Below are 26,310 nucleotides of genomic sequence, written 5' to 3'. Positions count from 1 at the left end.
AAGCGTTTTTTACAATAGCGATATCCCAAGATAACAGACCAGACGGAAAGAGTCGCCTGGAGGCAGGTGTCTAATTCCCCACAATTTCTTAGGCTTTAAGGAGACCACCTGACTTTGCACCGGGTCCACTATGTTTGGCGTTGGAGACCACCTCGAAGGGTAAGGCCACAGCCCACGGGCTCTTGGGATGGAGCAGACAGGTGGCCCCCGCCGCAGGATAGACTCCGGCCTCCACCTCCGCCCCTGCGCCCGGCAGTTAGCCAGGCAACCGGCACGCAGGGGCCGCGGCAGGGTCGCTGAAAGAAGGCGTAGCCGGCGCTGGCCATAGGCCCCGCCCCCCGCCGATGGCCTGCTGCGCCGGCGCCGGGTGCTCTAGGCCCAGCCCTCCCTCTCTCCGACACAGTGCTGAGCGCATGCGCCTAGAGAAGCGGGCGGGTGAGGGGTCCCCACCGAGGGGAGGGCGAGACGGAAATGGAGGGGATCTGTGCGCACCCGTTCGCCCCCGGCCGGGTGTCGGGTGGAGAGAGCGTTAGGGGCAGAGCCGGGGGCTGTGGGAACCGGGGAGATCGAGGCTAGGGCTCCGACCCACAGCTGGAGCAGGGTCGCGGCGGCCCGCTGACCCGCCGGTGTTTGTGTGTATGTGCCCGCGCAGGGTGACATGGAGAACTGTTTGGCAGCCGCGGCGCTGAACGGGGTGGACCGACGTGCCCTGCAGCGCACGGCTAGGCTGGGTCAAGAAGTGCTGGAGAGGGCCAAGAGGAGGGCGGTGGACTGGCATTCGCGGGAGCTTCCCAAAAGCGCCGTGGGGGCCACGTCCCGGGAGCGGCCCTACCGAGAAAGACGGCCGGCAGCCGGCCCCCCCGCGCTTTCTCCCGGGAGAGGTGAGGGCTCTGTGATAGGGGACGAGCCCATTCGTTAGCTCCGTGGTAGCGGGTCGGGGCCACCAGGGCACGTTGAGCCCACGCACGGGATCCAGCCCTTGGCGGAAGCTGTAAAGTAACGGAGCAGTGAACAGAAAAGTCTTTTGAAAACTCTTGACATTTGACAGATTCTTACTGGGTAGTTTACGGTACCGCTGATGCTCGGCCCTGGCTGGTTACTTTTTTTTAAAAAAAAGAAGTTCTTACCTGCTACCATCCGATATTACAGGAAAGCTAGCAAGCCTTTCTTTGTCCTGGATAAACTGCGTGCCTGTTTATTCCTTTTAGAGTGGAATTCTTTCCCAGAAAGATCTTTCTTCTTGACTTAAATTTGCAGAGGCCTTTCAAAAAGTAAAAAAGATGCTATTCCCAAAATGACTTCATTCTCCAGCAGGGAATACCAGATCTCACCTGTGATCTGCCATTTATTCAAATAGGGAGAAGAAAGACAGCCAACCCTTAGTGCTTCCTTCAGAACAATGGCAGAATTCATGGACTATACTTCAAGTCAGTGCGGGGTAAGTTGGTGTAAGCCAAAGCATACCCCCGTCCACCTGCAGATGGACCACAAAGGGGATGTTTGGGGAATGTAAGGAGAATCTGGAGACTGCCCGTTTATCCTATCCCATTTTCATGGTTAGACTGTAAAGAGGGATTTAAACCAGGTGATAAATCCAAGTTAAAATTTATTCAACAGGTACTTACTGAACATCTAACTCTGTAGGTATTATTGAGGATATAGCAGTGAACAAACCACAAAAGGTCTCTGTCCTCCCTATTGTTTTCAGACTAGTTGAGGGGTGGAGGAGTTTGCGGAATTTCAACAATCAAGTCCAGATATTAGGGATTTTTTAAACTTTGAAGTGAACTAAAGTTAAAAAACATCAGTAAGATTTTTCTAAACTAGAATTGAGCCTTTCTGGTTTTCAAAATTTATTGAAACAAAATCCCTTCACGAGAATTTAACTTCTGTTTCAAGTCCCCGGTAATGTAGTTTTTAAGTTTGTCTCTATGAGTTTGTATCACTTGCTGGCCACAAAAGTGGTCCTGTGGAACAGATGCAGTGCCCTCATCAGAAGTGCTGTGGTTTAATGGCAGGAGCAGCCTCCCAGGAATCAGACCCTTGTTCTGCCACTTAATGGCTATAATGCCCTGGGCCAGTTAGTCCCACTCAGCCTATCTTCCCTGTCATAAAATGAGGATCTCTGAAGTGCTTTCCAGCCTTTAGATCTGTTTCTTTGGTTTCACTGAGAGATGAACACCAGAAAATTGTCATAAACTATAGCATGAGGGACTTGAGTGAAATTTTTGGTACCATTCATTGAAATGGGTGTACAAAAGCCCACATGTTAAGCTCATCTTTAAGCACTTTGAGGGAAGGGGGAAGTCAGGCCAGCCTGCATCCAGGGAGGTCCCCTGCACTGAAGGTACTCTGTTGTTTGGGAGTTACAGCAGGTTCTGGTCTCTTTCAGCCTTAACATGATGTGATTCTCTTGTGGTTATAAGGATGCTGGTCTATAAGGAAGAAGGAAGAGAATACCTTGTTTCTGTCCTGATTTTCATTTTTTTTTTTAAGATTTTATTTATTCATTAGAGAGATTGAGAGAGAGCACAAGTAGGCAGAGCATCAGGCAGAGGCAGAGGGAGAAGTAGACTCTCCACTGAGCAGGGAGCCAGATGTGGGGCTCGATCCCAGGACCCTGGAATCATGACCTGAGCCGAAGGCAGGCGCTTCACTGACTGAGACACCCAGGCGCCCCCTGTCCTCTTCAATTTCATATATTAAGATTTCAAAAAATCTCTAATCTCTTTACATCTTTTGTAAAGTACCTATGACTTCAAGAACAGGATTCCAATAAGTGAGATGATCCAGAGAATATTTTTATGTTATTCTGCTAAATGCTTTTAGAAAAATCCGTAACTTCAGCTCTTTTGTGAAGAGAGCAACTGAAACATTTTGGTTCATGGTTCACTAAAAGGAATAACAAAAGTCTTTGGTCTGAGGTTCAGCAAATTGGTGTGTTGTTCATTTTGAATTTCAGTCCATACTTCAGGTTCCACTCTGGAAGGGAGTCTCAGAACCTTTGGGCTTTCTAGAGATAGAATTAGGAACAGTGTTCTGAGTTTGCCTTTACAATTTTGAAGCAGCCCCCAAAGTACATTATTAGACCTATATCCTGAAGTACTTCCCCCAGCTTCCCATTCTTTTGGTCTCATGCCTTAAACACTGTTCGTACACTATGTTCAAAACAAGCAGACTTGTGATGTCCTCATCATTAGTCATAATCAGGGGCAAGTCTAAGGTTAACTTCGAAGGGGAGGAAGGAAGTAGACAAGAAAAAATGTAACTGCTTTCTGATCCTTTGGAGTATTCTCCTTAAATTAGAGACCTCTTTCTCCCCTCCACATGGAGAGAACGGTTGCGTAGCTATTGAGTTTTTGTTACATTTCCTGTTGTATTTGTAAATCTCAAGGAGATGCCCCCCCTCTTCCCTTGTCATTGTCTGAGACTCAGACAATAACCATGGAACAGTTCATCAGAACTTGTGATGAGAGGAGTTGAAAAGGCATATGTCTTTGACATTGGAGCAAAAACGTTGTGAAAATTATTTAACCTGGCAGAGAGCCTGGTTCTGCCCAACCATAGCTGGCCAGAGTTCTTGCCCTACAAAGGCAGCAGATGGCAGCAAAGTCATGCCAAATGCAGTCTCTGCAGCCACTTCACAGGGGCTCAGATTTGTTCGATGACTTCAGAGGCCTGTTAAGGGAACAGGTAATTTACCTTTGCTATGTTGCCTCCCTCCTTAATCATACTTACCCCAAGTCATGGAGCTTTGTTTTGTTTTTTAATTAACATATAATGTATTATTTGTTTCAGGGGTACAGGTCTGTGATTCATCAGTCTTACATAATTCACAGCAATCACTGTAGCATATATCCTCCCTAATGTCCATCACCCAGCCACTCCATTCCTTCCACTCTCCTTCCCTCCAGCAACCCTCAGTTTGTTTCCTGAAATTAAGAGTCTCTTATGGTTTGTCGCTCTCTCTGGTTTCATCTTGTTTCATTTTTTCTCTCCTTCCCCCTATGATCCTGTCTTGTTTCTCAAATTCTTCATATCAGTGAAATCATATGATAATTGTCTTTCTCTGATTGACTTATTTCACTTAGCATAATACCCTCTAGTTCCATTCACATCTTTGCAAATGGCAAGATTTCATTTTTTGATAGCTGCATAGTATTCCATTGTATATATATACCACATCATCTTTATCCATTCATCAGACAAAGGACATTTAGGCTCTTTCCATAGTTTGGCTATTGTGGACATTGCTGGGGTCCTCAAGGGGGCCCCTTTGGATCACTACATTTGTATCTCTGGGGTAAATACCCAGTAGTACAATTGCTGGGTCATAGGTTAGCTCTATTTTCAACTTTTTGAGGAACCTCCATACTGTTTTCCAGAGTGGCTACACCAGCTTGCGTTCCCACTGACAGTGTAGGAGAGTTCCCCTTTCCCCACATCCCTGCCCATGGAAGTTGTTGTTGTTGTTTTGTTTTGTTTTGTTTTTAATTTGACCAGACTATTTGCTAACCCAACATCTTTCACGTTACTTCTGTAGAGCTACTATTCATCTGTGCTGGAGGAAGGAGGGGCGGCCCACGTCTCTCGTTATCACAGAGGGAAGTCCAAGCTGCACTGCTGCTGGGACAGGGGGAACAGTCACGTACGTATCCTCAGCTCTCTGTGCTGTGTCCTCAGCTCCCCCTCCCTCTCTTTTAAAGAATTATTTTCCTAGAGCATTAGGAAATAAGCTATTAGTATTAGTAATGAATAATTACAGGCCTCTCACTACAAACTTACCTTTTACCACATGTTCTGGGGAAGCCCAAGATTCTACTTGTTGAAATGATGCACTAGGAATTCATTGTTGTTTTTGAAGAGAGTAGGCATGTTACATTGTCTTATTTTTTTCTTTTTAAACATCCCCTAGTTATACTCAAAGAAAGCAAACTTACGTTCAGAGTCTAATCCACAAGTTGGATTCTTGACTTCCCTGGCCTATGGATTTAGGGAAAGGATGGGATAGTGACCCCAGGGATGTGAGTGAGGGCTGGATGCACACTGGAAGTTCCCTCCTCTTTCCCTGGCCTGGGACGTGTGGAACAATGCCAAAGCCCAAAGCCTGGGTTTCTTTTCTGGCCTGACCCTAAGGGGGTTACATGTGGGCAAGAGTCATTTCTGTCCCTCCCATTCCTTCCTATAAAATGTAAGTTGGTGCCTCTAGAGGAAATTCTGCCTTTCCCTGCTAGTACCTGGACTCCTGGGAGAAGCACAGAAGATAATTCTATTTTCTGAGAACCTGTTAAGTGTCAGTCACTCTTGCACTTTAAATCTCCAATCTAGTAACCCCATGTTGTAGACTAGGAAACTAAGGCTTAGAGAGAACTTCATCTGCCCTTTTCAGTAAAGCAGGAGATAGGATTCAAATTCAGGTCTGACTCCAAATCCCATGGAAATACAAAAAGTAATCACAGTAAACATCTGACTACAAATACCTCACAGAATTCACTCAAAGTCTTTTAACGGTTAAGAAACAACTTAGAAGAATCCGACAGAACAATTATTAGTTCCTCCCATCCAAGTACTAACCAGGCCCGACCCTGCTTAGCTTCGGAGATCAGACGAGATCGGGCGCGTTCAGGGTGGTATGGCCGTAGACCAATTATTAGTTCCTAATAAACTAAGAAAGTTTCTCTTTACAATCCAGAAGTCAAAGTCTGGGCACTAATCAATGTTTCTGCTTTTCTCTTCAGAGAAAAGACACCTCCCTCGGTCTTGGAGGCATCTCTCACGTGTCAGGGTGTGCTCTGGCGGCGTCCCAGCCTGTGAGTAGAGATCTCTCCTCGTTGTTCTGGGCTTCACGGCCAGTGCCATTGCATGAACCAGTTGAGCCAGTTACAGGGTCCTTTGTCCCAGATCCATAGTATTTCTAAGTTGGGATGTTTCATTCTTGAGAGAGTATAGCATTTGGATTCAGTGGAAAATTATGTTTTCTCATTATCCTTCCTTCACTTGAAGCTTAAGGGATACTTTTTGTGCCTGAACTCATAGTTGTGGTTGGAAAGAATGTGAAGTATTCACGTTGCCGTTCCTCCAGCTCAGCTGGGCTGGCACTGGGTCCTGCTGGAATTCCACCATCTGTTCAAGCAGCAGGAGGGGCCTGACCCTCCTGCTTACAAAGTGAAAACCATTGCTGAAATTCTGAAACATAGAAATTTGGTTAGATCGAGTTCCAGAACATTTGAAGGGATTTGTCCTTATTTTCCACAAATGTTTCTCTGTTAAAAACACAGTGATGAGTTTTTCATTTTTAGTATAAGGAAGTACTCATGAGTTCATGAACCCAGGGAATTTTTTGGAACTTGGAAGGGCTGGAATTTGGAGGAAAGGAACTCCAGCATGTTGCTGGAATAGTTTGCTTAATCTTTGTTTGTATACAGTGCGCTACTAGCCAGGACTCAGAATATACTGGAGTTAGTAACAACAAAGAATGTTCTGCTTCTTGTACAAATATAAGTTAGATTAAGATGCCTCCCATACTTGCTGGATTTTGGTAATGCTAATCTTCCTGATACTCGGGGTTTTGGAATCAAGATGTCAGTCTCATCCCCCATGTTTCCTTTTATGCAGACAAATGAAATATTCCTGGCTTTCCGCAATTCTGATATGGCTGTACTTTCTGAAATCAACTTTTGTGTATTTACATAGTTGAAGACCAACAAATAGTTGTGGCATAGTCATTTACACTCATGTCAGTTGAATGATAAGACCACCAACTTTGCAGTAACTGGATATGAAAGGATAGAATGTAAAATGGCTTTGCAAAAAGTTGGCTATAAATCTATGCAAGGTGGGTGGGGAGAAAGTGTCATAAAAGTGTAAATATCACCATTTATTCCTCCTGGTGGAGTTTGCTGGCCAGTAATTTGTTGTTCTCCCTCTGGGTGTGGTGGCAGAGAGGACAGCTGCTGCCTGTGGCTCCTTCTGAGCATGGAGGAAGTCCGTGGTGGGTAGGGCAGGAGGGGTGGGGGTTTCCCAGCTGTGGGATAGCAACTTTGGCTCTTAATTACAGGCTCTTTTCTGGTTTGCAACTTTGCTGTCTGCTGTTTGAACTGAGACACCTCCTCTGCCTACAGTTCTGCCCACTTCCCAGCCATGTGTCAAGTCTGTCTTTGGAAGACAGTCTGTGCTCAGCACTGCTTTCAACACCTATCTTTCCATTAACTCTAGCTTTCAGTGTTTTGTACTATAGCTATGGGAGAACCAGTCTTCCAGGGGAGGGCTTTGGCCAGGCAGCTGACTTGCTGCATGAAGACTTGAAATCCACACGTGTGTGCTCAGCTTTTGCAGAAAAGAATATTTCATCTTCCTCATCATGAATTTAGCAAACCAAACACAGTTAAAAAGAAAAATTCTCATTATTCCATGGTGCCTTGTTGTTACTGCTGATCTGTACTAACAAATGCCACTTTCGCTTGCCAAAGCAATGACCATTCGCCTTTCCTTCTACCTAATTCTCTTTCTACCATGGTTAGGCGTGTCCCCTTTATGACCTTTCATGTTCATATAGCATTCTGAAACTTGCCAAGTGTTTTCATGTACGTACTTATTTGTGATGTAGGTATTACCACAGCTTTAGAAATAAGGAAACAAGCACAAGGAGTGGCTGAGACTTACCTGGCATTCTTATTGTGTGGCCAGACTGAGCCTTGAAAGCAAGACCTCTGTCTCCCAGCCCAGGGCTTCATCCCACTGCACCGCTGGCACACAAAGGTGGCCTGGTAGCGTTGTGACCTACAGTCTCTCAACAGCTAATACCTGTTTTTCCTTGCAGGCTGAGAACACCTCTAAGGACCTCTACATAGAAGTATATCCAGGGACCTATTCTGTCACTGTGGGTACAAATGACTTAACCAAGACTCAGGTGGTAGCAGTTGACTCGGGACAGAGTGTGGACTTGGTCTTCCCCGTATGATGTGGACCATCATGGCTATCACATCACCTTTTTTTTAAGCAGCAAGAAGAATAAAGTCACTGTATGATTCTTTTCATATTTACACAGTGATCCTGCTTTCAAGGCTGAACTGTAGAGGGTCAGCCTTCCTGGGACCTGGAGTTTGTCTCTTTCAGTGCCTATTTTAACTTGAATGTCTAGAAGTACCCCCACTCCCCCACTTTCTGCTGAAAGTCATAATGTAATGATGCTATCTGAATAGTTTTTAACTGCTTACTTTCCAGATGGTTAATTATGATAATAAAGGGAACGATTTGGAAATGAAGAGTTCCTTTTTATTGGCATGAAGAGGTGAAACAGGGTCGCTCATCTATGAGCTATAGGTTTACAAGAAGGCGGCAGAGAGGCTGTGGACACATTTGCCCAAAGCCACGCCCTGGTGCGTCTGTGGAAGAGGCGCTCTGGAGCAGGTCCCCCAAGCCGCCCCCGTCACCCCCCCCACCCCGCAGGTGCCTTTGCGCTGCCCATCTGCGGTGACATCTAGTGCATGAGGACACCACTGCTCCTGCACCAGTCACGTGTGGCCTGCGCTCTGCCCTTGGTGGCCACTTAGCAGCACCTCCTCAGGTAGTTAATCACCACTGCTCTTTTACCTTCCTGGAAGAAAAGAAAAAAATCCTGAGAGTCTGATGCTGACTGTAATTTTAAAGCTCAAAAGTCGCTGATTTTAAAAAGTCCGTGATGTGCCCTGAACTCAAAGCTACCAGGCCAGCAGCAGGGCTGCATCGGCCAGTTTGGTTGCCTGGTAGTTCATCTCATTCTGAACATGACAAGTCTTCCCTCAGGATAAATGCCAGTGTTTTACATGATGAAAAACCAAGTTTTAAGTAGGGCTGTGTTAGTGTTCCTAGTGAGGAACAGATTCCCACGGATGGAGGGCCTAGTCAGGCAGACCCATGCCCATCACCATAGGGTCAAGTGTCACTTAAATGGGATCCTTGCCTCCTTCAGGAGTCTGTGATCAGCTCTGTGGGTTCTGTAAGCCTTCTGAAATGGAATGCAAAATTGTGGGTATGTGCATTTTCCTGGGAGAAGACAATAGGGAGTACTCATTCTCAAAAGGGGTTAGGAACCACCATGTGAGGAGCCCTTAGCAGCCCCTTCCCAGCCATCCTGCTTTACCTGGCTGCTCTGGGCTTTCAATCTGAGGGCATCCTGGTCCTTTTGCTGTGTCACTGTTCCCTGACTCCATTTTCTGTGTTCACCGTCCTCTGGCAGGATCTGTGGTGGCTTCACGCCGCTTGCTTCCAGGACCAGCTCCTTCGTATTCCCCAGCACTACACTCTGTACCCTTGGTGGTTTGTTGTCCCTCTTTTCTCTCCAGATGGATCCATGTCTTGTTCCTAAACCCCAGATTCAGTGAGTTATGTTGCATGTGCCACCACGGGATTAGGCCTGATGATTGAAGTAGAAATATGTCAAGGATCCCAGAATCTAACTATCTGTAAGTTCCTACCACTGCTCTCTATTTTTAAAGAGAAATAAAGTTTGTGAGTCAGTTTTGGCCATTATGCGTTTTGGATAGGTTGTATCTGATAACCATGTTTGGAATTAGGTGGGAGAAGGTATCACACGATTTTCAAAACAGCCAGTAGGAGAAGCAAAGGTAGCCAACCAACTATCACCTGTTGAAGGAACTTCTAAATCACACTGATTACTAAGAAGAGGTAGTGGGGGGCAGAGAGCGCACTGCTGGTGCCTGAAGCCTTTGTGACTACCATGGCCCCTCTGGTTACCCTACTGGCGTTCCCTCCTAAGGCTGGGCTTCTCTGTTGCTCCCTACAGACTCCTGTCTATGGGGTAGGTACAGCTTTCTCCAGTCTGCTAAGGCAGGAGGCAGCGGAAGCTATGGCAAATTTAGCATGAAAGCTCTAGGCTTGGGCACCATTTTCTTTAGAAAATGTTCCTGAGAGGAGCAGTTATTTCCATGTAGCTTCTGCCAGCACATCTCACAGCCTCTCACTGTGAGATCTGTGACCCATCTCAGAAGCCGAAGAGGCTGCCCAGCTTTATATTTTCAATACAAGGTCTCCTCTCACAGAGACGGGAGGAGGAGCTCAGCTGCACACAACTGGCTTCTTGTTCCTCTGGTTCTCTCCCTGGGGCAGGCCAAGGAAGGTCTAGAACTGTCCCATAGAGTACAACAGCTGCCAACTTATATCCATTCCCACCTGTCTCTCCCCCCAACCCCCTACAAGGCCCAGGGGTCAGGAGTCACCAAGAAAGTGTCTCAGTGTAGAAACAGTTTCTCGACTTTCTGGACATGAAGACCAACAAAGTTCTTAGCCCTGGGCCAAGAGTGAAATCCTCATGGGCTAAGAGGTCTGCCCTGTCCGCTGAACAGCCGTCCTGGAAACAGGGCAGTCAGTGGCTTCAAACAGGGACCCACAGTGAGTCCCAATGTGGGTGGTGTCTGGGGATCTTTAAGCCCTTAGCCATGGTACTCTTTAACCACGCAGCCTCCCTGCCCTAGACTGAATGTTTAGTTCAATGTTCAGTTAGTGACCCCAGGGCCCCAGGAAACTAGTCTAGGGCTGGGCTTATCCCAACCCCCTCTGCCTGCCAACTTGGGCTTCTGCTCTTTCTGGGCCTCGCTGGGAATTTAGATAGGACAGGCATGAGGCATGTCGATGATAACGGCTTCTAAACCTATGAGGGCATCTTGTGGTTCTTAGCTCAAGGTGAAGATGGGGATGGCTGTGGATTGACAGTAACACCACCTTCCCTTCTTTAAGGAATGAGCAGCATGATGCAGGGCCCTACCTCTTCCCACTTAGATTTACTCGGGACCATTGGAGAGTAGGGCCTACCGACCAATGAACTTAGTTTCTGTGCCTCTCAGGGCATTGAAAACTAAACACCAGGAGACATTTTGACTATTCATCTAGAGGAAAGTCAAGGGCTCCAAGAAAAAAAGGCGGGCGGGCGGGTTGGGGATTTGCGCTCAGCAGGCAAAAACAGACAATGGCAGCGCCCTGTCAACAGAGACTAGTGAAGAAGGAAGAGTTGTTAAACAGGGATGCAAACCTTCTCACAAAGATCAGCCCATCCTCTCCTATTGGGTTCTATTGCTTAGATGGAAACCTACTATTTCCTTTTTATCACAGCTTCCCCTTCAACATGGCCACGCTCCTAATTGTTACTTCCAATCCCAGTACAGTGACATGTGCATGATTTTCCTAAGAGACATGGGAGGGAAGGGAGCAGGGCCCGCAGCCCTGCCTTACAAGAAGGTATACCTGGCTTCCCAGGATGCGACTCAGACCTGTTTCTCCTCCAGTACCTCCACTCGGGCTGGCAGAGGCCACCTTTTCTCCTCGGAGACTTCTCAAGAAGGATGGGGTCTGTGTTGACTGTGCTGTCCACTGTCAGCCTCTGGGGGAGGCCCATCTGCAGATCATTCTCCAAATCCTCTTCAGAGGAAGAGGAAGAAGAAGAAACACCCAGGGGAGCTTGCACTGCTCCTTTCTCTTCTCTGGGACTGTCTAGGGGCAAATGCTGTGCCATGGGCTTCAGTTCCACCTCTGGATGTTCTTTGGCTGTGACCCCCGAGGCCCTGGCTAGAGGCCACCAGGTAGGTCCAGCCAAGGGGCAAGAGCAGAGGCAGCCCTGGCATAGCAGTTGGCAGCAGGCCTGGGGGACGCAGGGAAGACACAGGGATGGAGTGCCCAGAAAAAGCCCGTTGGTGACACACCCCGTGGCTGGTCCCAGCAGAGAGCAGCAAGGGGCCCAGAGAAGGGTGCTGGGGGGCTCCTTGGTGAAAGGCTTGTGTAGCCTCTCCACAGCCTTCTTCCAGACAGCTGGGGGCACCCACCTGACCCCACCTCGAGGCACAGTAGCTGTCTTGCCATTCCAGAAGTGAACAGTAATTTCTCCTTTTGATGCTATATAACAGAGCAACATTTTGTTAAAATTACCACTTCTATATCATGGGGAAAGGGTGCTCCTAGCCCCCAGAGCAAACCTCAGTGAGGCCTCCTGCTCTGCCAGCCTCCTCCAGTGCAGCTTTCTGTGGACAGCCTGCCAGGAACATTCCCTCACCTGCTCCCTAGTTAGTGCCACTTCCCGTGCACTGGCACGCACCTCCCGGTCTCGATTTTCATGGGGAAAGAGGACATGCCTCCTCCTGTCATTCTGCTGACTGGCCTTGCAGAAGGGGCCTGCCCCAGTCCATGGATAACTTGATGGGGGGGCTAGTCATGAGTACCATTGCGGCTCCAGTTTAACCTTGTCACACCAGAGGTTAGCTAACCCACAGAAGACATCATAGTTTTAGGCTATTTTGCCCTGATGAAAGGTGTTTAATAATCTGAAAGATAGGATTTGCCTGTCTGTTGCCATACCCAGGATTAAGGTACAGGTGAAGGGGTAAGGATTTTTTTTTTTTTTGACACCTTTAAGAGGCCCAGCTCACCTTTAAGACTGCTCTCTCCTACCAGCCTGGCTCCCCCCTGGGGACTGCTAGGCCACATCAACTCCCCTTACCTCTCTGGGGGTCTCTTGCCTCTGAGGCCAAGAGAACGGTGCCAGGGCCATACCACTGTTCATCTGGCTCGCAGAGGGCAAGCACCTTGTCCCCAGGTCGCAGCGAGCATTCCACAGATGGCAAGAACTGAATGACATCATCTTCTAAGACCACGTTCTGCCACTGGGCTGGCAGCTTTGGGTCTGTGATGAGGGGAACCTCGAATTCCACCAGCAGGGCCCCCCATCTCTCCAACTGTGGAAAAGAAAACACAATAAGAACCGGCGTGCGGAGCACCGTGGTTCCCCGCAATGCCCTAGAGCCAGGCCCAGGGCCTTCCTTACAAACAGTGAGGGCCATCTAGAGAAGGGACAGGGACAGATGCTCTTGGACCTGATTGTGGCCGAGACAGGCAAGCTATAGTGTGGATGCTCTTCCCTCTACCTCTTTTTGCCACCGGCAACTCTTGGGTTTCACTTCCCACCATTCCTTTCCCATTCTCCTCCTCTTCCTGTTTTTCTGTGTTCCTCTATATATTTGGCTTGCAGTTCCCAGGGACAACCTGGGTCCCTTCGATCTTTCTCCGGTGTACTCCCCCTCCTCCCAGCCCTTCTGAAAAGTGTTGTCCCTGTGTCCAAGACGAACCCAGGATAGTGTGTTCACTCACAGGCCCGCACAGGCGACAAGCAGCTGTGGCCTAACGTGAGAACAGCCCTCGGCACTGCCATTACAGCAATGAGGAGAGGTTTGGCAAAGCAAATGAACATTGTAAAAGAGAGTGCAGGAGAAGCCTTTAAGCTAATTGAAGTATAAGCTGTTTTGAGAACTCAGTATGATTTGGAAGAGAAAATCTGGTTACAAATTAATCACTCAACAGTCTGTTATTTGAGCAAAACCCTAATATGTCATTTGGATTCATATATTAGTTCCTTGAAAACAACAAAATGACTTTTGAATGGAAATTCTCTAATTCATTTTTTGGAAGTCACACTAGTCTTCTCTCCATGAATCCACAGTCACAAAGTCTGACTCTGAGAAGAGAAAAATCCCAAAGAAGGAAGCAGCCACGGAAGTAAAGCACAGGCCTGTGGGAGACCAGGCTTCTGTGGGTACAGGCACAGAGACATGCATGTGGGCATGTTTTGTTTCTCCTTCACTTTGGCTGGTGCCCATCACACAACACACTGAATTTTCCTGAACAGAGCACTTTTTCCTTTCAATTTTCTTCACTGTCACAAGTTCAGTTGTATCCCCCCCATCAAATGCATCCGTTAGAACCCTAACCCCTAGTACCTCAGGTTGTGACCTTATTTGGAAATAGGATCACTGCAGATATAATTAGTTAAGATAAGGTCATACTTGGCTGAGTAGGGTGGGAGACTAATCCAATGACTGATGTTCCTATAAAAAGGGGGAACTTTGGACACAGACATGCACAGAGGGAAGACACTGTATGAAGGTGGGGCAAAGATTGGGGTGATGATTCTATAAGCCAAGGAACACCAAAGATGGTCAACAAGCCACAGGAAGTTAGTTAGAAAAGGCATGTAGAGCAGATTCTCCCTCACGGCCCTCAGAAGAACCAACAGGGCCAACACCTGGACTTCAGTCCCCAGAACTGAGAGATAATACATTTCTGTTCTTAAAGTCACCCCATTTGTGCTACCCTGCTACACAGCCCCAGCAAATTAATACATTCATTAAAACACTCACACATCAGGGCGCCTGGGTGGCTCAGTGGGTTAAGCCGCTGCCTTCGGCTCAGGTCATGATCTCAGGGTCCTGGGATCGAGTCCCACATCGGGCTCTCTGCTCAGCGGGGAGCCTGCTTCCCTCTCTCTCTCTCTCTCTCTCTCTCTCTGCCTGCCTCTCTGCCTACTTGTGATCTCTGTCAAATAAATAAATAAAATCTTAAAAAAAAAAAACCACTCATACATCATTACATTGCCCTTCTAGAACCTGGCCGTGAAAGATGTGCACTTATCCAAGAAACTGTCCTGCTGGGCACACACAGTTGAGGCCTAGGCAGGTCTGACAGAGCCACCCTGAGGAGTGTGCCAGGAGATGTGAGGAACTTGCCTCTGGAGCAGTCTTTATCTGAGCCCGGTAATAAAAGCCATCTGGTCCCCTTCTTGCCAGGACCCATGTGTCAGCAGCATTTCCCACTCTTCTCAACCAGCCAGGCCCCTGCCATGCTGAGTCAGCAATGTGGAGACACGGGTGGTAAGACACATATCTGGGAAAAAGCAAATGGAATTAGGGAGGTGGAGAAGACCAAGCCCTAAAAACATCAAGAAATGCATCTCGCAGATCTAAGCAGCACTACCATGTGCATATGACATAGAGGATCATGTGAAACAAATCCATGTAGACAGTTGCTGGCGATCTGTGACCACCAGTAAGAAAAGATAAATTGCTGGAAGGGGCAGAAGGAGAGGACAGTGAAGGGAACTATCATTTGGGGATTGAGAATTGTTTCAAGGTCATCAAAATGTGATTAGCCTGGATATGTTCAAGTGAATTAATGCTGGTTCTGAGACTGAACAGCAGACCAGGAAAGAGCACTGGGGAGGGATATCCAAAGGCACTGCATGGGAATCCAGGATGAGGTATGCACATTTGGATGGTAGTATGAAAGGAGTAACACAGGAAGGATGTTTGGTGCTATGGGGTCAGAAGGGAGGAGGAAGTGTTTGAGCAGGGAAAGCACAAAGGAGCTGGCCGAGGGGCTGAGAGACAGGAAGAAGGACAAGCTGTTCCTGGACAGGTTTGTGGACAGGGCCAAACCGGAAGGTGCAGGGGTGAGGGAGGACTACTGAGTCAGGGTTTGGGTTTCTGAAGAAGCTGTTTACTTTGTAGGCAGCCCTGAAGGGGCAGGGATGATGAACTCTGGCTTTGAACAAGATGGTCCACATAGGTGAATCCAGAAGGCAGGCTCTTAAGGGTTGAAGCTGGAATGTCCCTAACCTGGGCAGACGGAATTGAGTGGCATGGACACAAGCGAGTCTCTGGAACTGACATCACTTGTGTATGACTGAGGGCTGAGCTTCCTCTCCCTTCTGCAATCACACTTTAGACAGCCCACCAACGATTTAATTCAGGAAAGGCCAGGATCCCTGAGGGTTACTGAGGGAACCTGAGGAGCACCCGGGTTACTGAGGGAACCTGAGGAGCACCCGGAGACCTTGCCTCAGCTCTTGGTTGCAGAAACCTTAATTTCTCACGTGGTGCCAGGGGAGGCTTGTAGTTGACAGTAAAATGAGCTAGAGGCTCTTTAACTGGTGATGCCTGCATTCTCTGCATATGCCAACTCCGACATCTGCCGCCTTGCTACCAGTGCTACAAGGAGCACAGTTTAGACAGGAGTGATAGAACACCACAAGCAAATCGTAGCCCACACCGTAAAGAACCCTTTCAGCCTTCCCAGGAAGCAAGTTGTCTCCCTCATGGCCCACCATGGAAAGCCAAGCAGAGAGAGGAAGAGGGGTGCAGAGGGGTGCACATCATTGCTGCCAGAGGGGCCGAGACTAGTACCTGGAGAGTGGGTTGTGCCAGGTGGCAAAGGGGCAGGTGAAGGAGAGTACCCAGGGAGGGGCAGTGCCAGTCCAGGAAGGGGACTTCAGAGTCCTCGCCACACTGCAGTATTTGGCCAAAGGCGTCCCAGGCCCTGCAGAGGATTCCATGGCCTTCGGAGGAGAAACCTGGTGAGAATGAGCACCACCATGGCCCGAGTTGCAGCCCGCAGCCCAGCAGAGAGGGCCTGGCTGGTGCAGGGCTCCTTTCTGGGGTTAGCCGACCCCACGTGCTCCAGCTCAGGCTGTTCTCTGAATCACCTGCTCCAGGAACCTCAGCTCAGGAGGTAGGGGAGGGGTTGAAAGAACAAGTGTTGTGACTTTAGAGAAACCCAGCTCTAAATCCGTCACAGTCTGCGGCTGCGTGCTCACGTCACCACGCACTTCAGTGGAAAGCACCTGGCTGAGCAGTGGCTCAATATATGTTAGTTTTTTCCTCCTCCCCAGTTGTAGGGACTCCCAGGGGGTAAAACAGTACTTCCCTTCACAAATATGGCTGGCCTAACCCCTAATCTAAGCCCCAGACTCTCTTCCTAATCCAGTGACCTCCAGGAGTAACTCGAGCCCCAGCTGAGACCCCAGGGTCGTGTCCTCCACACACCTGACTCCACTACCCCAGCCTATCAGAGCTCTGTTAGGGTCCGCCCCTGCCCAAGTCCCCAGGTCTGACCCCGAAGGGACTTACCACGGCCCCAAACTCTTCCACCTCAGCCTTCCCCTTCTGACAGTTGGGGCCCAGGGTCTCAGCCCAACTGACTCCAGGTTGCCAAGCAGGTTGCCAGGGCTTCGAGCCAGCGGGAACGCAGCGCACTGAATGTACTGAGCATGTGCAGAGAGAGGGGGTGGGGCTTGGGAGGCATGGGCGGGGCAAGGGGGCAGAGGGTTTCTCCCGGGAAAGGCGAATTGGGAGCACTGGAGAGAAGGGTCCTCGCAGCCTCGATTCCTCAAAGCTCAGGCTTCCCCACTGCTGGAAGAGGTGGGAAGTCCTCATGAATCCCAGGGGAGTCCTGTGAGGGAGGCAGCTGCAGAAACTAAGGGCTAGTGATCTGCCTCCATCCTGTGCAGACAGATGTGACCCAGATAAACCGTGACAGGACTGGAATAGGAAAATAGGAACACCAAATATTTACCCACAACATCTACCTGATTTGAGGCTCTTTGCTGGGTGCAAGGAATATAGGAGGAATAAAACTGGCTCCTGTCTACAAAGAGATAGGTGTGTGAGACCGTGTGTAAAGATAGTAGGATAGGAACTGTGAGGAAATATGTGTACAAAATAAAGGAACAAGTAATGGCTGGAATGGGAAGACTTCACAGAGATGATAGTGGAGATGAATGTGCCAGTGTATGGGATGTCTTGACTGGGCTTGGCGACCGATGGGACCTGGGAGTTAAGGGAGAAGGAAGAGCTGACACTAGTCATGGGAATGGAAATAGAGACATTTTGAAGGCAGACTTCAAGATATGGGGCAGTGAGGGTCCTTCACAGGGTGAAGGACAGGTGTGGCCCCTGCACATTTTCTGGCCAGAAGAACCTATAGAATGGTGATGTTATGGATAATACAAGATTAATAATAATAATAATAAATGGTTAGGAATACTTATGTATCAGGTAGTGTTAATTCTTCTAATAAACATAGGGGGGAATAGTTGCCGTTGTTATTATTCTCGTTCTGTGGATGAAGAACTGAGACATGGAGAGGAGCGACCAGAGTCATAGTTTAAACTGAGGCAGTTTAAACTGCACAGCCTTCTTAACCCCCAGATTAAGCTGCTGTGAGGAAGTCTGCCTGCAGGAAAAAGAGGACTCCAAAATAATTTCAAATGACAAGATTTTGTTAGCTACCTTTGCTTCAGCCCCGGGACATTTCCCATCATGATGTGGATAGGGTATAGATGTAGATATCCCTTGTCAACCCCAAATTATAATAATAAAAACTACCAGACTTTGACAAATCAAGGGCGGTTCATTGTGATCACTTAGCACGAAGTGTTTGCAAAGGGCATTACAAGCATTGATTACTCATTGATCAGATCTTACAATACTCTCGTGAGGGTTTCTCACAGCTGAGACTCTGGCCAAGTGTGTGAGAAGGGCAAGGTGAGGGGTATAGAGAATCCTGGGGACTCCTGCCCCTCTAAAGTTCTTAAAAGAAATCACCAAAGCTTAAGACACATCTCTTCAATGCCCATAAGATCATGTTCAGTACATCTGAAACTCTGTCAGGAAATACCCAGCACAGGTGGACTTTTGAGCTGTTATCTCCCTATGCAGAAATTACACTTAAGAAAAACTACTGAATGATGCTGTAAGAGACTCCATTTTGTGAAATTATTTGTTTCTATTCAGAAACACTGAATCAAATGATTCTAAAAATGGGGTCAGGGTGGCGGCTGGTGACTGCCATTATGGAGGAAACTTTCCCTGGGTTATTCTTTGTCTCCGCCTTATCAGGATACAGAAGAGACTGCAGGTAATTAATATACTTGATAGCAGCTCTGAGGGTTTCCACTTTGCTGAGTCGTTTCTCCAAGTACTCCTCTGGCAGATGATGTCGGAGCTGGGCATAGCCTTCATTGACACACTTTACCCTCTGCCTTTCCCGCTCATTCCTTTTCCGGATAAAGGCCGGCCCATAGGAGTATTCACACCTTCTGTAATTTGGATAAGGCACTGGGAAGGAGAAGGGGCAGGGTTCACCATAATTTTCCATGATCAGGGAATCACTGGGAAAAGACAGCAATGGCAGGTCTTCAGAGTAAGGGGATGGCACTGGGGCATCAGGATACAGGTGGAAAGTGACCATGGGGTCCAGATAGAAGGACCTGGTCAGTGGCAAGTGGGCAGAATCAGAGAAGGCAGGCAGCTTTTCTGGCAGATTCAAGTAGCTTCGATTGTCCATCGTTTCCTCCTTAGCCTGGAAACAAACCAAGTTGATTTATTTGGCCAGATCAAGAGAGAGCAGTACCGTTCACTTTCTCAGAGATCAATGTTTTAAAGCTTTCTGTGCTTTAATGACTAGTTTCTGAGCTTACTTTGGAAATGATATGAGGTTACAATACGCTGTGGGTAGTAAAAGAGACGATTTCTTGATGGTACAGAGAAACAGCATTAAATAACACTGACTCACTTTGTCAATTGACTCATTAACTCCTTTCAACTCTTTCAATCCTGGTGATTACAAAGATACAGCTTTAGTCGTGTAAGAGGGTCTTCCACACTCCTGAATGCTTTCTGATCCTCCTCAGATGGAAGTCTTCAACAAATGATACTATCTATCTAGAATTCAATAATGGTTTGCTGTTGATTGCTATTAATTTTGAATTATACTGATTTCACACTTAGGGGAATGACACAAAAATTTCTTTTAAAAATACATCTACTTGAGCAAAATGCATTACTTAAAGAAAAATAGTAAGTGAATAAGAGTACAGGTGGAACGCAGATAATGAAGACCATGAAAGTGCATGCAAATAATTAAAGTTTGGGAAACACTGAAATACCACAATATTCAAATACATGTTGGAAACGTTACAAAGGAGTTAATGATCATGCAATCTCACGGGGATAGCCTTCTTAAATGATACCTGATATGCCAGGGGCAAAACCAAAAATAAAATAAGAAAGGAAACTTTGGCTCTTAAAAATGCAATTTAAGGGGCGCCTGGGTGGCTCAGTGGGTTAAGCTGCTGCCTTCAGCTCAGGTCATGATCTTAGGGTCCTGGGATCGAGTCCCGCATCGGGCTCTCTGCTCAGCAGGGAGCCTGCTTCCCTCTCTCTCTCTCTCTCTCTGCCTACCTCTCTGTCTACTTGTGATCTCTCTCTGTCAAATAAACAAATAAAATCTTTAAAAAAAATGCAATTTAAGATCCTTTGAATAAGGAACTCCCTAAATTTAAAAACAGTCAATTTACATATTTTTACTTACACAGAACTTCAAATATATTGAATGAAGTATATCTATTTAGGGTTTTTTGTCCATTGAACATAAGGATAAAGCATGACACCCCAAGAGTTCCCACACCAAGATAGTCATTTTTTCTGAATAGGTCTTCATGCACCTCATTGATTAAACCACCATTACTTTTTGCATTTGATTATAATAATAAAACCACAACAGATTTTACAGGGATACTGCAACTCAGCCAGTTAATTGCGAGACAGGGTAATGCTGTAGGAAAAGAACAGTTTTCTTTCAGTTATAATACCCTTGAGTTTTAATCTTGGCTTTGCTCCTTTCTAGCTGTGTGTCCTTAAGCAAGTTTCTTAACCTTTCTGAGCTTCACCTTTTTCCTATGATCAACTGAGGTATTAACTATTCTGCAGAGTGGTTAAGATCAAATGAAAAAAAAAATGTACAGGCATTAGTTCTTTTCCTCTTTCCTTTCTTTACAGATGAATACTTGTGCAGTGTCCTTTTCTAAATTGCACCTTCCAGAAAAACCTGGTTTATATTTTCCCTAACACTGAAAAATCAAACATTGATGTATGCAAAGCATATTTGTTGAGAGAGAACCATACCTAAAATGGAAAAGCAACATGAAATCTTCCTGGGGGCCTCCAGGAAAGAGGGAAATATATCTTTCTGTTCATTCCTCAGGATGTGATTTTTCAGCATTTTTAAGAATGAAGGCTTGACCTCTATGCTTGGCATGTGTAGAGAAAAAGAGGCCATACTCCTCCCCCCAACCCTGTTTATGAGCAAAATCAGATAACATTTTCCCTTGCTTCTCTACCTGAGCACAGCAACAACCTGCAGCCCCACTACGTAATGTGTGGAGCAACTTCTAAGCCCCAGAATTCAAGCACGATGAAGTGTATTACTTTAAAGGAAAGTATGAAAAAGCCTATCCTATCTAGTATGGCTGCTGAAAGACAAAAATGAAAGGAGTAAAAAAATACCAGGCAAAGCTCTTCCTCATAGGGGTTTGGGGATGGGGGTGGGGTAGGGTGGGGAATGAGATAAATGTGAAATGTGCAATTAAAAATCAAAACAGGGGCACCTGGGTGTCTCAGTCAGTTAAGCATCTGCCTTCAGCTTAGGTTATGATCCCAGAGTCCTGGGACGGAGTCCCATGGTGGCTGCTTCTCCCCTTCCCCCTGCTCTTGTTCCCTCTCTTCTTTCAAATAAATAAAATCATTTAAAAAAAAAAACAAAACAAAACAAAAACAAAGATCTGGGCACCTGGGTGGCTCAGTGGGTTAAAGCCTCTGCCTTCGGCTTGGGTCATGATCCCAGGGTCCTCGGATCGAGCCCCACGTCGGGCTCTCTGCTCAGCAGGGAGCCTGCTTCCTCCTCTCTCTCTGCCTGCCTCTCTGCCTACTTGTGATCTCTGTCTGTCAAATAAATGAATAAAATCTTAAAAAAAAAAACAAAGATCAAAACGAAGGAACAAGAAAGGAAAGATTCCAAATTACTGACCAAATGGCCTAAAATAATTAACTCAAAACAAAAATCTCTAGAAGATTAAAAACTAGCCAAGATTCTGTCAAAAATAAAAAGTTGTTGAGAGAAAAGTCAGGAAATTCCCAAGGCAGGAATTCCAGGCGTTAAGACATCAAGAACAGGTATAGCAGAAGCTACAATTTGATGGCACAATGGGCATGGAGCCTGTATTTCTACATTTCTGAGAACAGCAGAGCCTGATTTCTGCCTATGGCGTTTAACAAGCCAGACCTGGCACAACAGAGTATCAAAATGCAAAGCAGATGTCAGCAAAGCCAATCACACACCAGAGTTCTTTGGGTATAGTTTTATCCTGACAGATCATTTTAATGTCTTAAACCTTGATCCAGATGAAATCTGAGTAATATACATATAGGCCACAGGTGCTTAAAAGTTTCTAGGCTTTAAGTAGACTATGCATAATTCTTGGGGGAAAAAAAGCTTAGTGTCTCTGTAGACACACCGATGAGAAGCTTTTTTTTATTGAGCATTTCCCAAAAGTTCACCAATCATTGTAGTAGCATTTAAATATGATCGTCTTTTAACCAAAGAAGAACATCTAATCACAACACAACAGAGTGATAGAATGAAAAAGGCAGTAAAGAAGAGAATCAAGATAGGAAGCCCAGTGGAGGATGGGAGTGTTTGTAGAGATTGAATACAAGTTTTTAAAAGAAAGCAATACAGACTATTGGTGCTGGGACTTGGCAGCTCCAGATACATGCACAGCTAACAAATGCACCTATCCTGGAAAAATCTTGGATTTCTGTTTTCTGGGAAATAAATGATGAGGCCTTAAAGATAAAATCCTAAGATTCCGGTAGTGCTGCTGAGCATAAGAACCTCAACTTTCCAAAGATACTAAAAATATTTAGCATGCAAAAACCACAAAGCTACAACTGCACATATAATTGCTTCATGGAATGTTAGGGATGGCAGGAATCTTAGAAATCCTCTTAACCAATCCCTCATACGCTGTGAGTTGGCTAAGCTTGCAGAGCACGCAGCTGAGCAGGGGTCAGAACCTAGGACTCCTGATCTCCAAACCAAACACTTCCCACGTTTCCAGAAGATCTAATCACCAGCAAAATCCAGACCCTTTAACATGTGGACATAGGTGATAGTTTAAGACAATGGAATATTCAGCTCATAAAATTCATCATGTATCAACTGTGCCTGGGAATTTTCTTAAAGGCCATGTTCCTATTCTCCCCCTGTGGGCTACTCTGAAGAAGAGTCTCTTACCTGTTTTGTCGCTAAGATGCTGTATTTTGGGCTGTGTCAGACTTAACGTGATTTATAGGTGATCATTTAGTAACTATATGCAAAGTAGCTTACAGTTAAACAGAACTGCTTAGTTCTGGTTTAGCTATTTTTTCTACCTAATATGTAGGTATGACAACACATAACAATACTAAGTAGAAAGGTTTGCTTACAAAACTAGACTCTTGTAACAAATTCTTTTGTAAAAAGAATGCCTTCCCATACATCCTATTTATATGATTTTCTATCAAAATTATTTATGGAAAATCTCTGTAAGTAAGAGTCTCATAATGTTGATCAATATTCTTTTAAATAGAAATTAAGGCCATAACCAGGAAGGTCAATATGAACCTAAATTTTATTAACATACTTTCAAAATTTATTTTCCTCTATTTAGACTTTATATTTTAGGGTAATTTTAAATGCACAGCTAAATGAAGCAGAAAGCACAAAGAGGGGGCACCTGGGTGGCTCAGTGGGTTAAGCCTCTGCCTTCAGCTCAGGTCATGGTCCCAGGGTCTCATGGTCCTGGGATCGAGCCCCGCATGGGGCTCTCTGCTCAGCAGGGAGCATGCTTCCCCATCTCTCTCTGCCTGCCTCTTGGCCTACTTGTGATCTCTCTCTCTCTCTATCAAATAAATAAACAAAATCTTAAAAAAAAAGAAAAAGCACAAAGAGATCCCATATATACCTTCCCCTATGTATGTATGTCCTCCCCCACTGCCAACATCTCCCCCCAGTTCTCCATTGTATATTTTTACAACTGATGAGCAAATATTGATGAATCATCACTCAAAGTCCGTACTTTACTGTAGGGTTCACTTTTGGTGTTGTACATTCTATGGGCTTTAACAAATGCATAATGACAGGTAGCCACCATTATAGTATCATACAGAATAGTTTTACTACTCCAAATAGCCTTTGTGCTCCACCTTTTCATCCATCCCTGCTCCCAATACATGACAACCACTGATTTTTTTTTTACTGCCTCCTTGGTTTTGCCTTTACCAGAATGTCAGAATTGGAATCACGCAGTATGTAGCCTTTTCAGATTGGCTTCTTGCTTAGTAATATACATTTAAAGTTCCTCCATATATTTTTATGGCTTGATAACTCATTTCTTTTTAATGATGAATAATATTCCATTGTCTGGATGTATCCATTCACCTACTGAAAGACAGCTTGGTTCCTTCCAAGTTTGGGCAATTATGGATAAAGCTGCTATAACCATCCATGTGCAGGTTTTTGTGTAGACATAAGATTTCAACTTATTTAGGTAAATTCCGAGAGTGTGATTACTGGATCATATAAGTTCATGTTTAGTTTTGTTAAGAAACTGCCAGACTGTTTTCCAAAGTGGCTGTACCGTTTTGTATTCCCACCAGCAATGAATGAGAGTTCCTGTTGCTCCACACCCACACCAGCATTTGGTGTTGTCAGTGTTCTGAATTTTGGCTCTTCTAATTGGTGTGTGGTATCTCATTGTTAGGTGTGGTGTGTGGTATCTCATTGTTGCTTTAATTTGTAAGTCCCTAAGGACATGATGTGGAACATCTTTTCATATGCTTATTATCCTCTGTCTATCTTCTTTGGTGAGGTGTCAGTTCAGGTGTTTGGCCCATTTATAGTCAGGTTGTCTTATTGTTGAGTTTTTTGTTTTTTGAAGATTTTATTTATTTATTTGACAGAGAGAGAGAGAGAGATCACAAGTAGGCAGAGAGGCAGGCAGGCTCCCCACCTAGCAGAGAGCCCAACACAGGGCTTGATCCCAAGACCCTGAGATCATGACCCGAGCCCAAGGCAGAGGCTCAACCCACTGAGCCACCCAGGTGCCCCTTATTGTTGAGTTTTTTTTTTTTTTTTTAATTTTATTTATTTGACAGAGAGAGATCACAAGTGGAGAGACAGAGAGAGAGAGGAGGAAGCAGGCTCCCTGCCTAGCAGAGAGCCTGATGTGGGGCTCGATCCCAGGACCCTGAGATCATGACCTGAGCTGAAGGCAGAGGCTTAACCCACTGAGCCACCCAGGCAGCCCCCCCTTATTGTTGAGTTTTAAGAGTTCTTGGTATATTTTGGATAATAGGACTTTTTCAGATATGTCTTTTTTTTTTTTTTTTAAGATTTTATTTTATTTATTTGACAGAGAGAGATATCACAAGTAAGCGGAGAGGCAGACAAAGAGAGAGAGGAGGAAGCAGGCTCTCTGCTGAGCAGAGAGCCCGATGCGGGGCTCGATCCCAGGACCCTGGGATCATGACCTGAGCTGAAGGCAGAGGCTTTAACCCACTGAGCCACCCAGGCGCCCCCAGATATGTCTTTTGCAAATATTTTCTCTCAGTCTGTGGCTTGTCTTCTCATTTTTTTTCACATTGTCTTTCACAGTACAAGTTTTAATTGCAATAAACTCCAACTTATCATTATTCCTTTCTTTCATGATTCATGTTTTTTGTCTTTGAACTAAAAGATTATCACCAAATCAAAGGTCATCTAGATTTTCTCCTATGTTATCTTCTAGGAGTTTTAGTTTTATGTCTTTCATTTAGGTCTATAATTCATTTTGAGTTAATTTTTTGAAGGGTGTAAGGTCTGTGCCTTGCTTTTTTTTTTTTTTTTTAAATGTGGATGTATAGTGGTTCCAGCACCATCTGTTGAAAATGCTTTTCTTGGGACACCAGGGTGGCTGCCAGTTAAGTGTCTGCCTTTGGTTCAGGTCATGATCCCAGGGTCCTGGAATCGAGTCCCACATCATGCTACCTGCTGAGCAGGAAGTCTACTTCTCCTTCTGGCTCTGCCTCTCTCCACTGCTTATTCTCTCTCTCTATCAAATAAATAAATTAAATAAACTCTAAAAAAAAAAAGAAAATGCTTTTCTCCATTGCATTGCCTTTGTTCCTTTGTCAAAGATCAGTTGGCTACATTTGTATGGGTCTATTTCTGGGCTCTCTGTTCTGTTTACCTGTTTATTCTTTAGTCGATATCACACTGACACCCTCTTGATTACTGTAGTTTTATAGTTAAGTCTTGGAGTTAGCATCAGTCCTCCAACTTTGTTCTCTTCCATTAATACTCTGTTGGCTTTTCTGGGTCTTTTGCCTCTTTGTATAAGCTTCAGAATCAGTTTGTTGATATCTACAAGACAACTTGCTGAGATTTTGGCTGGGATTGTGTTGAATCTATAGATCATTAGAAAGAACTAAGATCTTGTTAATATTGAGCCGTCCTATCCGAGGATAGGGAATCTCTCTCCATTTATTTAGTTCTTTGATTTCTTTCATCAGTTTTGTAGTTTTCCTCATGTATATTTTTTTAGATTTGATACCTTTTTCATTCTGGGAGTGCTAATGTAAAAGGTACTATGTTTCTAATTTCCCTTGTTCATCGATAGTATATAGGAAAGCAATTGACCTCTGTATATTAACCTTCCATCTTGCAACCTTTTTATAATCACTTAGTTCCAGGAGTTATAGGGTTTTGTCAATTCTTTAGGATTTTCTACGTAAACAATCATGTCATCTGTAAACAAGATAGTTTTATTTCTTCCTTCCCAATCTGCATACCTTTTAT

The 26,310-nt window shown here is 45.6% G+C and overlaps 3 protein-coding genes across 6 annotated transcripts; 1 reads left to right on the top strand and 2 right to left on the bottom strand.

Moving 5' to 3' along the window:
* The first annotated feature begins 448 nt into the window (after window positions 1-448).
* LOC111159629 (A-kinase interacting protein 1) lies at window positions 449-8,260 on the top strand. 4 transcript variants are annotated; one of them, XM_022522168.1, is made up of 5 exons: window positions 449-881; window positions 1,362-1,438; window positions 4,544-4,648; window positions 5,739-5,810; window positions 7,820-8,260. In XM_022522168.1, the coding sequence occupies exons 1-5, from the start codon at window positions 659-661 to the stop codon at window positions 7,958-7,960; spliced, it is 618 nt and encodes a 205-aa protein (XP_022377876.1). In that variant the 5' UTR covers window positions 449-658; the 3' UTR covers window positions 7,961-8,260. The 4 variants fall into 4 exon arrangements, with proteins under 4 accessions (XP_022377876.1, XP_022377878.1, XP_022377877.1 ...); XM_022522170.1 differs by lacking the exon at window positions 5,739-5,810; XM_022522169.1 differs by lacking the exon at window positions 1,362-1,438 and having other exon boundaries at window positions 449-892.
* Window positions 8,261-8,456: 196 nt separating this feature from the next.
* LOC111159628 (chromosome unknown C11orf16 homolog) lies at window positions 8,457-16,798 on the bottom strand. The gene is made up of 7 exons (XM_022522167.1): window positions 16,722-16,798; window positions 15,999-16,150; window positions 14,544-14,700; window positions 12,485-12,719; window positions 11,239-11,883; window positions 9,122-9,342; window positions 8,457-8,596 (listed from the first exon to the last, which is right to left on the bottom strand). The coding sequence occupies exons 2-7, from the start codon at window positions 16,145-16,147 to the stop codon at window positions 8,549-8,551; spliced, it is 1,455 nt and encodes a 484-aa protein (XP_022377875.1). The 5' UTR covers window positions 16,148-16,150; window positions 16,722-16,798; the 3' UTR covers window positions 8,457-8,548.
* A 1,598-nt stretch (window positions 16,799-18,396) lies between these two features.
* Window positions 18,397-18,939, bottom strand: LOC111159250 (achaete-scute family bHLH transcription factor 3). The gene has a single exon (XM_022521684.1). The coding sequence runs from the start codon at window positions 18,937-18,939 to the stop codon at window positions 18,397-18,399; it is 543 nt and encodes a 180-aa protein (XP_022377392.1).
* Window positions 18,940-26,310: the final 7,371 nt, after the last annotated feature.

The sequence above is a fragment of the Enhydra lutris genome, unplaced genomic scaffold, assembly GCF_002288905.1.
Source record: "Enhydra lutris kenyoni isolate GAN:26980312 unplaced genomic scaffold, ASM228890v2 scaffoldscaffold68, whole genome shotgun sequence".
Taxonomy (NCBI): Eukaryota; Metazoa; Chordata; class Mammalia; order Carnivora; family Mustelidae; genus Enhydra; species Enhydra lutris.
The sequence above is the reverse complement of the archived record's forward strand: the minus strand, read 5'-3'. Positions and strand labels throughout refer to the sequence as shown.

Excerpts from the sequence above, each read along its gene's own strand:
- LOC111159628 (XM_022522167.1), bottom strand. The coding sequence starts at position 16,147 with ATGGAATCCTCTGCAGGGCCTGGGACGCCTTTGGCCAAATACTGCAGT. Across the intron at positions 12,720-14,543 it reads AGATAAAGACTGCTCCAGAG|TTGGAGAGATGGGGGGCCCT; the intron begins GCAAGTTCCTCA and ends TCTTTTCCACAG. Across the intron at positions 9,343-11,238 it reads GTCGCATCCTGGGAAGCCAG|GAACAAGACATGGATCCATC; the intron begins GTATACCTTCTT and ends TCTGGGGTTTAG.
- LOC111159629 (XM_022522168.1), top strand. The coding sequence starts at position 659 with ATGGAGAACTGTTTGGCAGCCGCGGCGCTGAACGGGGTGGACCGACGT. Across the intron at positions 882-1,361 it reads CGCGCTTTCTCCCGGGAGAG|AAGAAAGACAGCCAACCCTT; the intron begins GTGAGGGCTCTG and ends TCAAATAGGGAG. Across the intron at positions 5,811-7,819 it reads CTCTGGCGGCGTCCCAGCCT|GCTGAGAACACCTCTAAGGA; the intron begins GTGAGTAGAGAT and ends TTTTCCTTGCAG.
- LOC111159250 (XM_022521684.1), bottom strand. The coding sequence starts at position 18,939 with ATGGACAATCGAAGCTACTTGAATCTGCCAGAAAAGCTGCCTGCCTTC.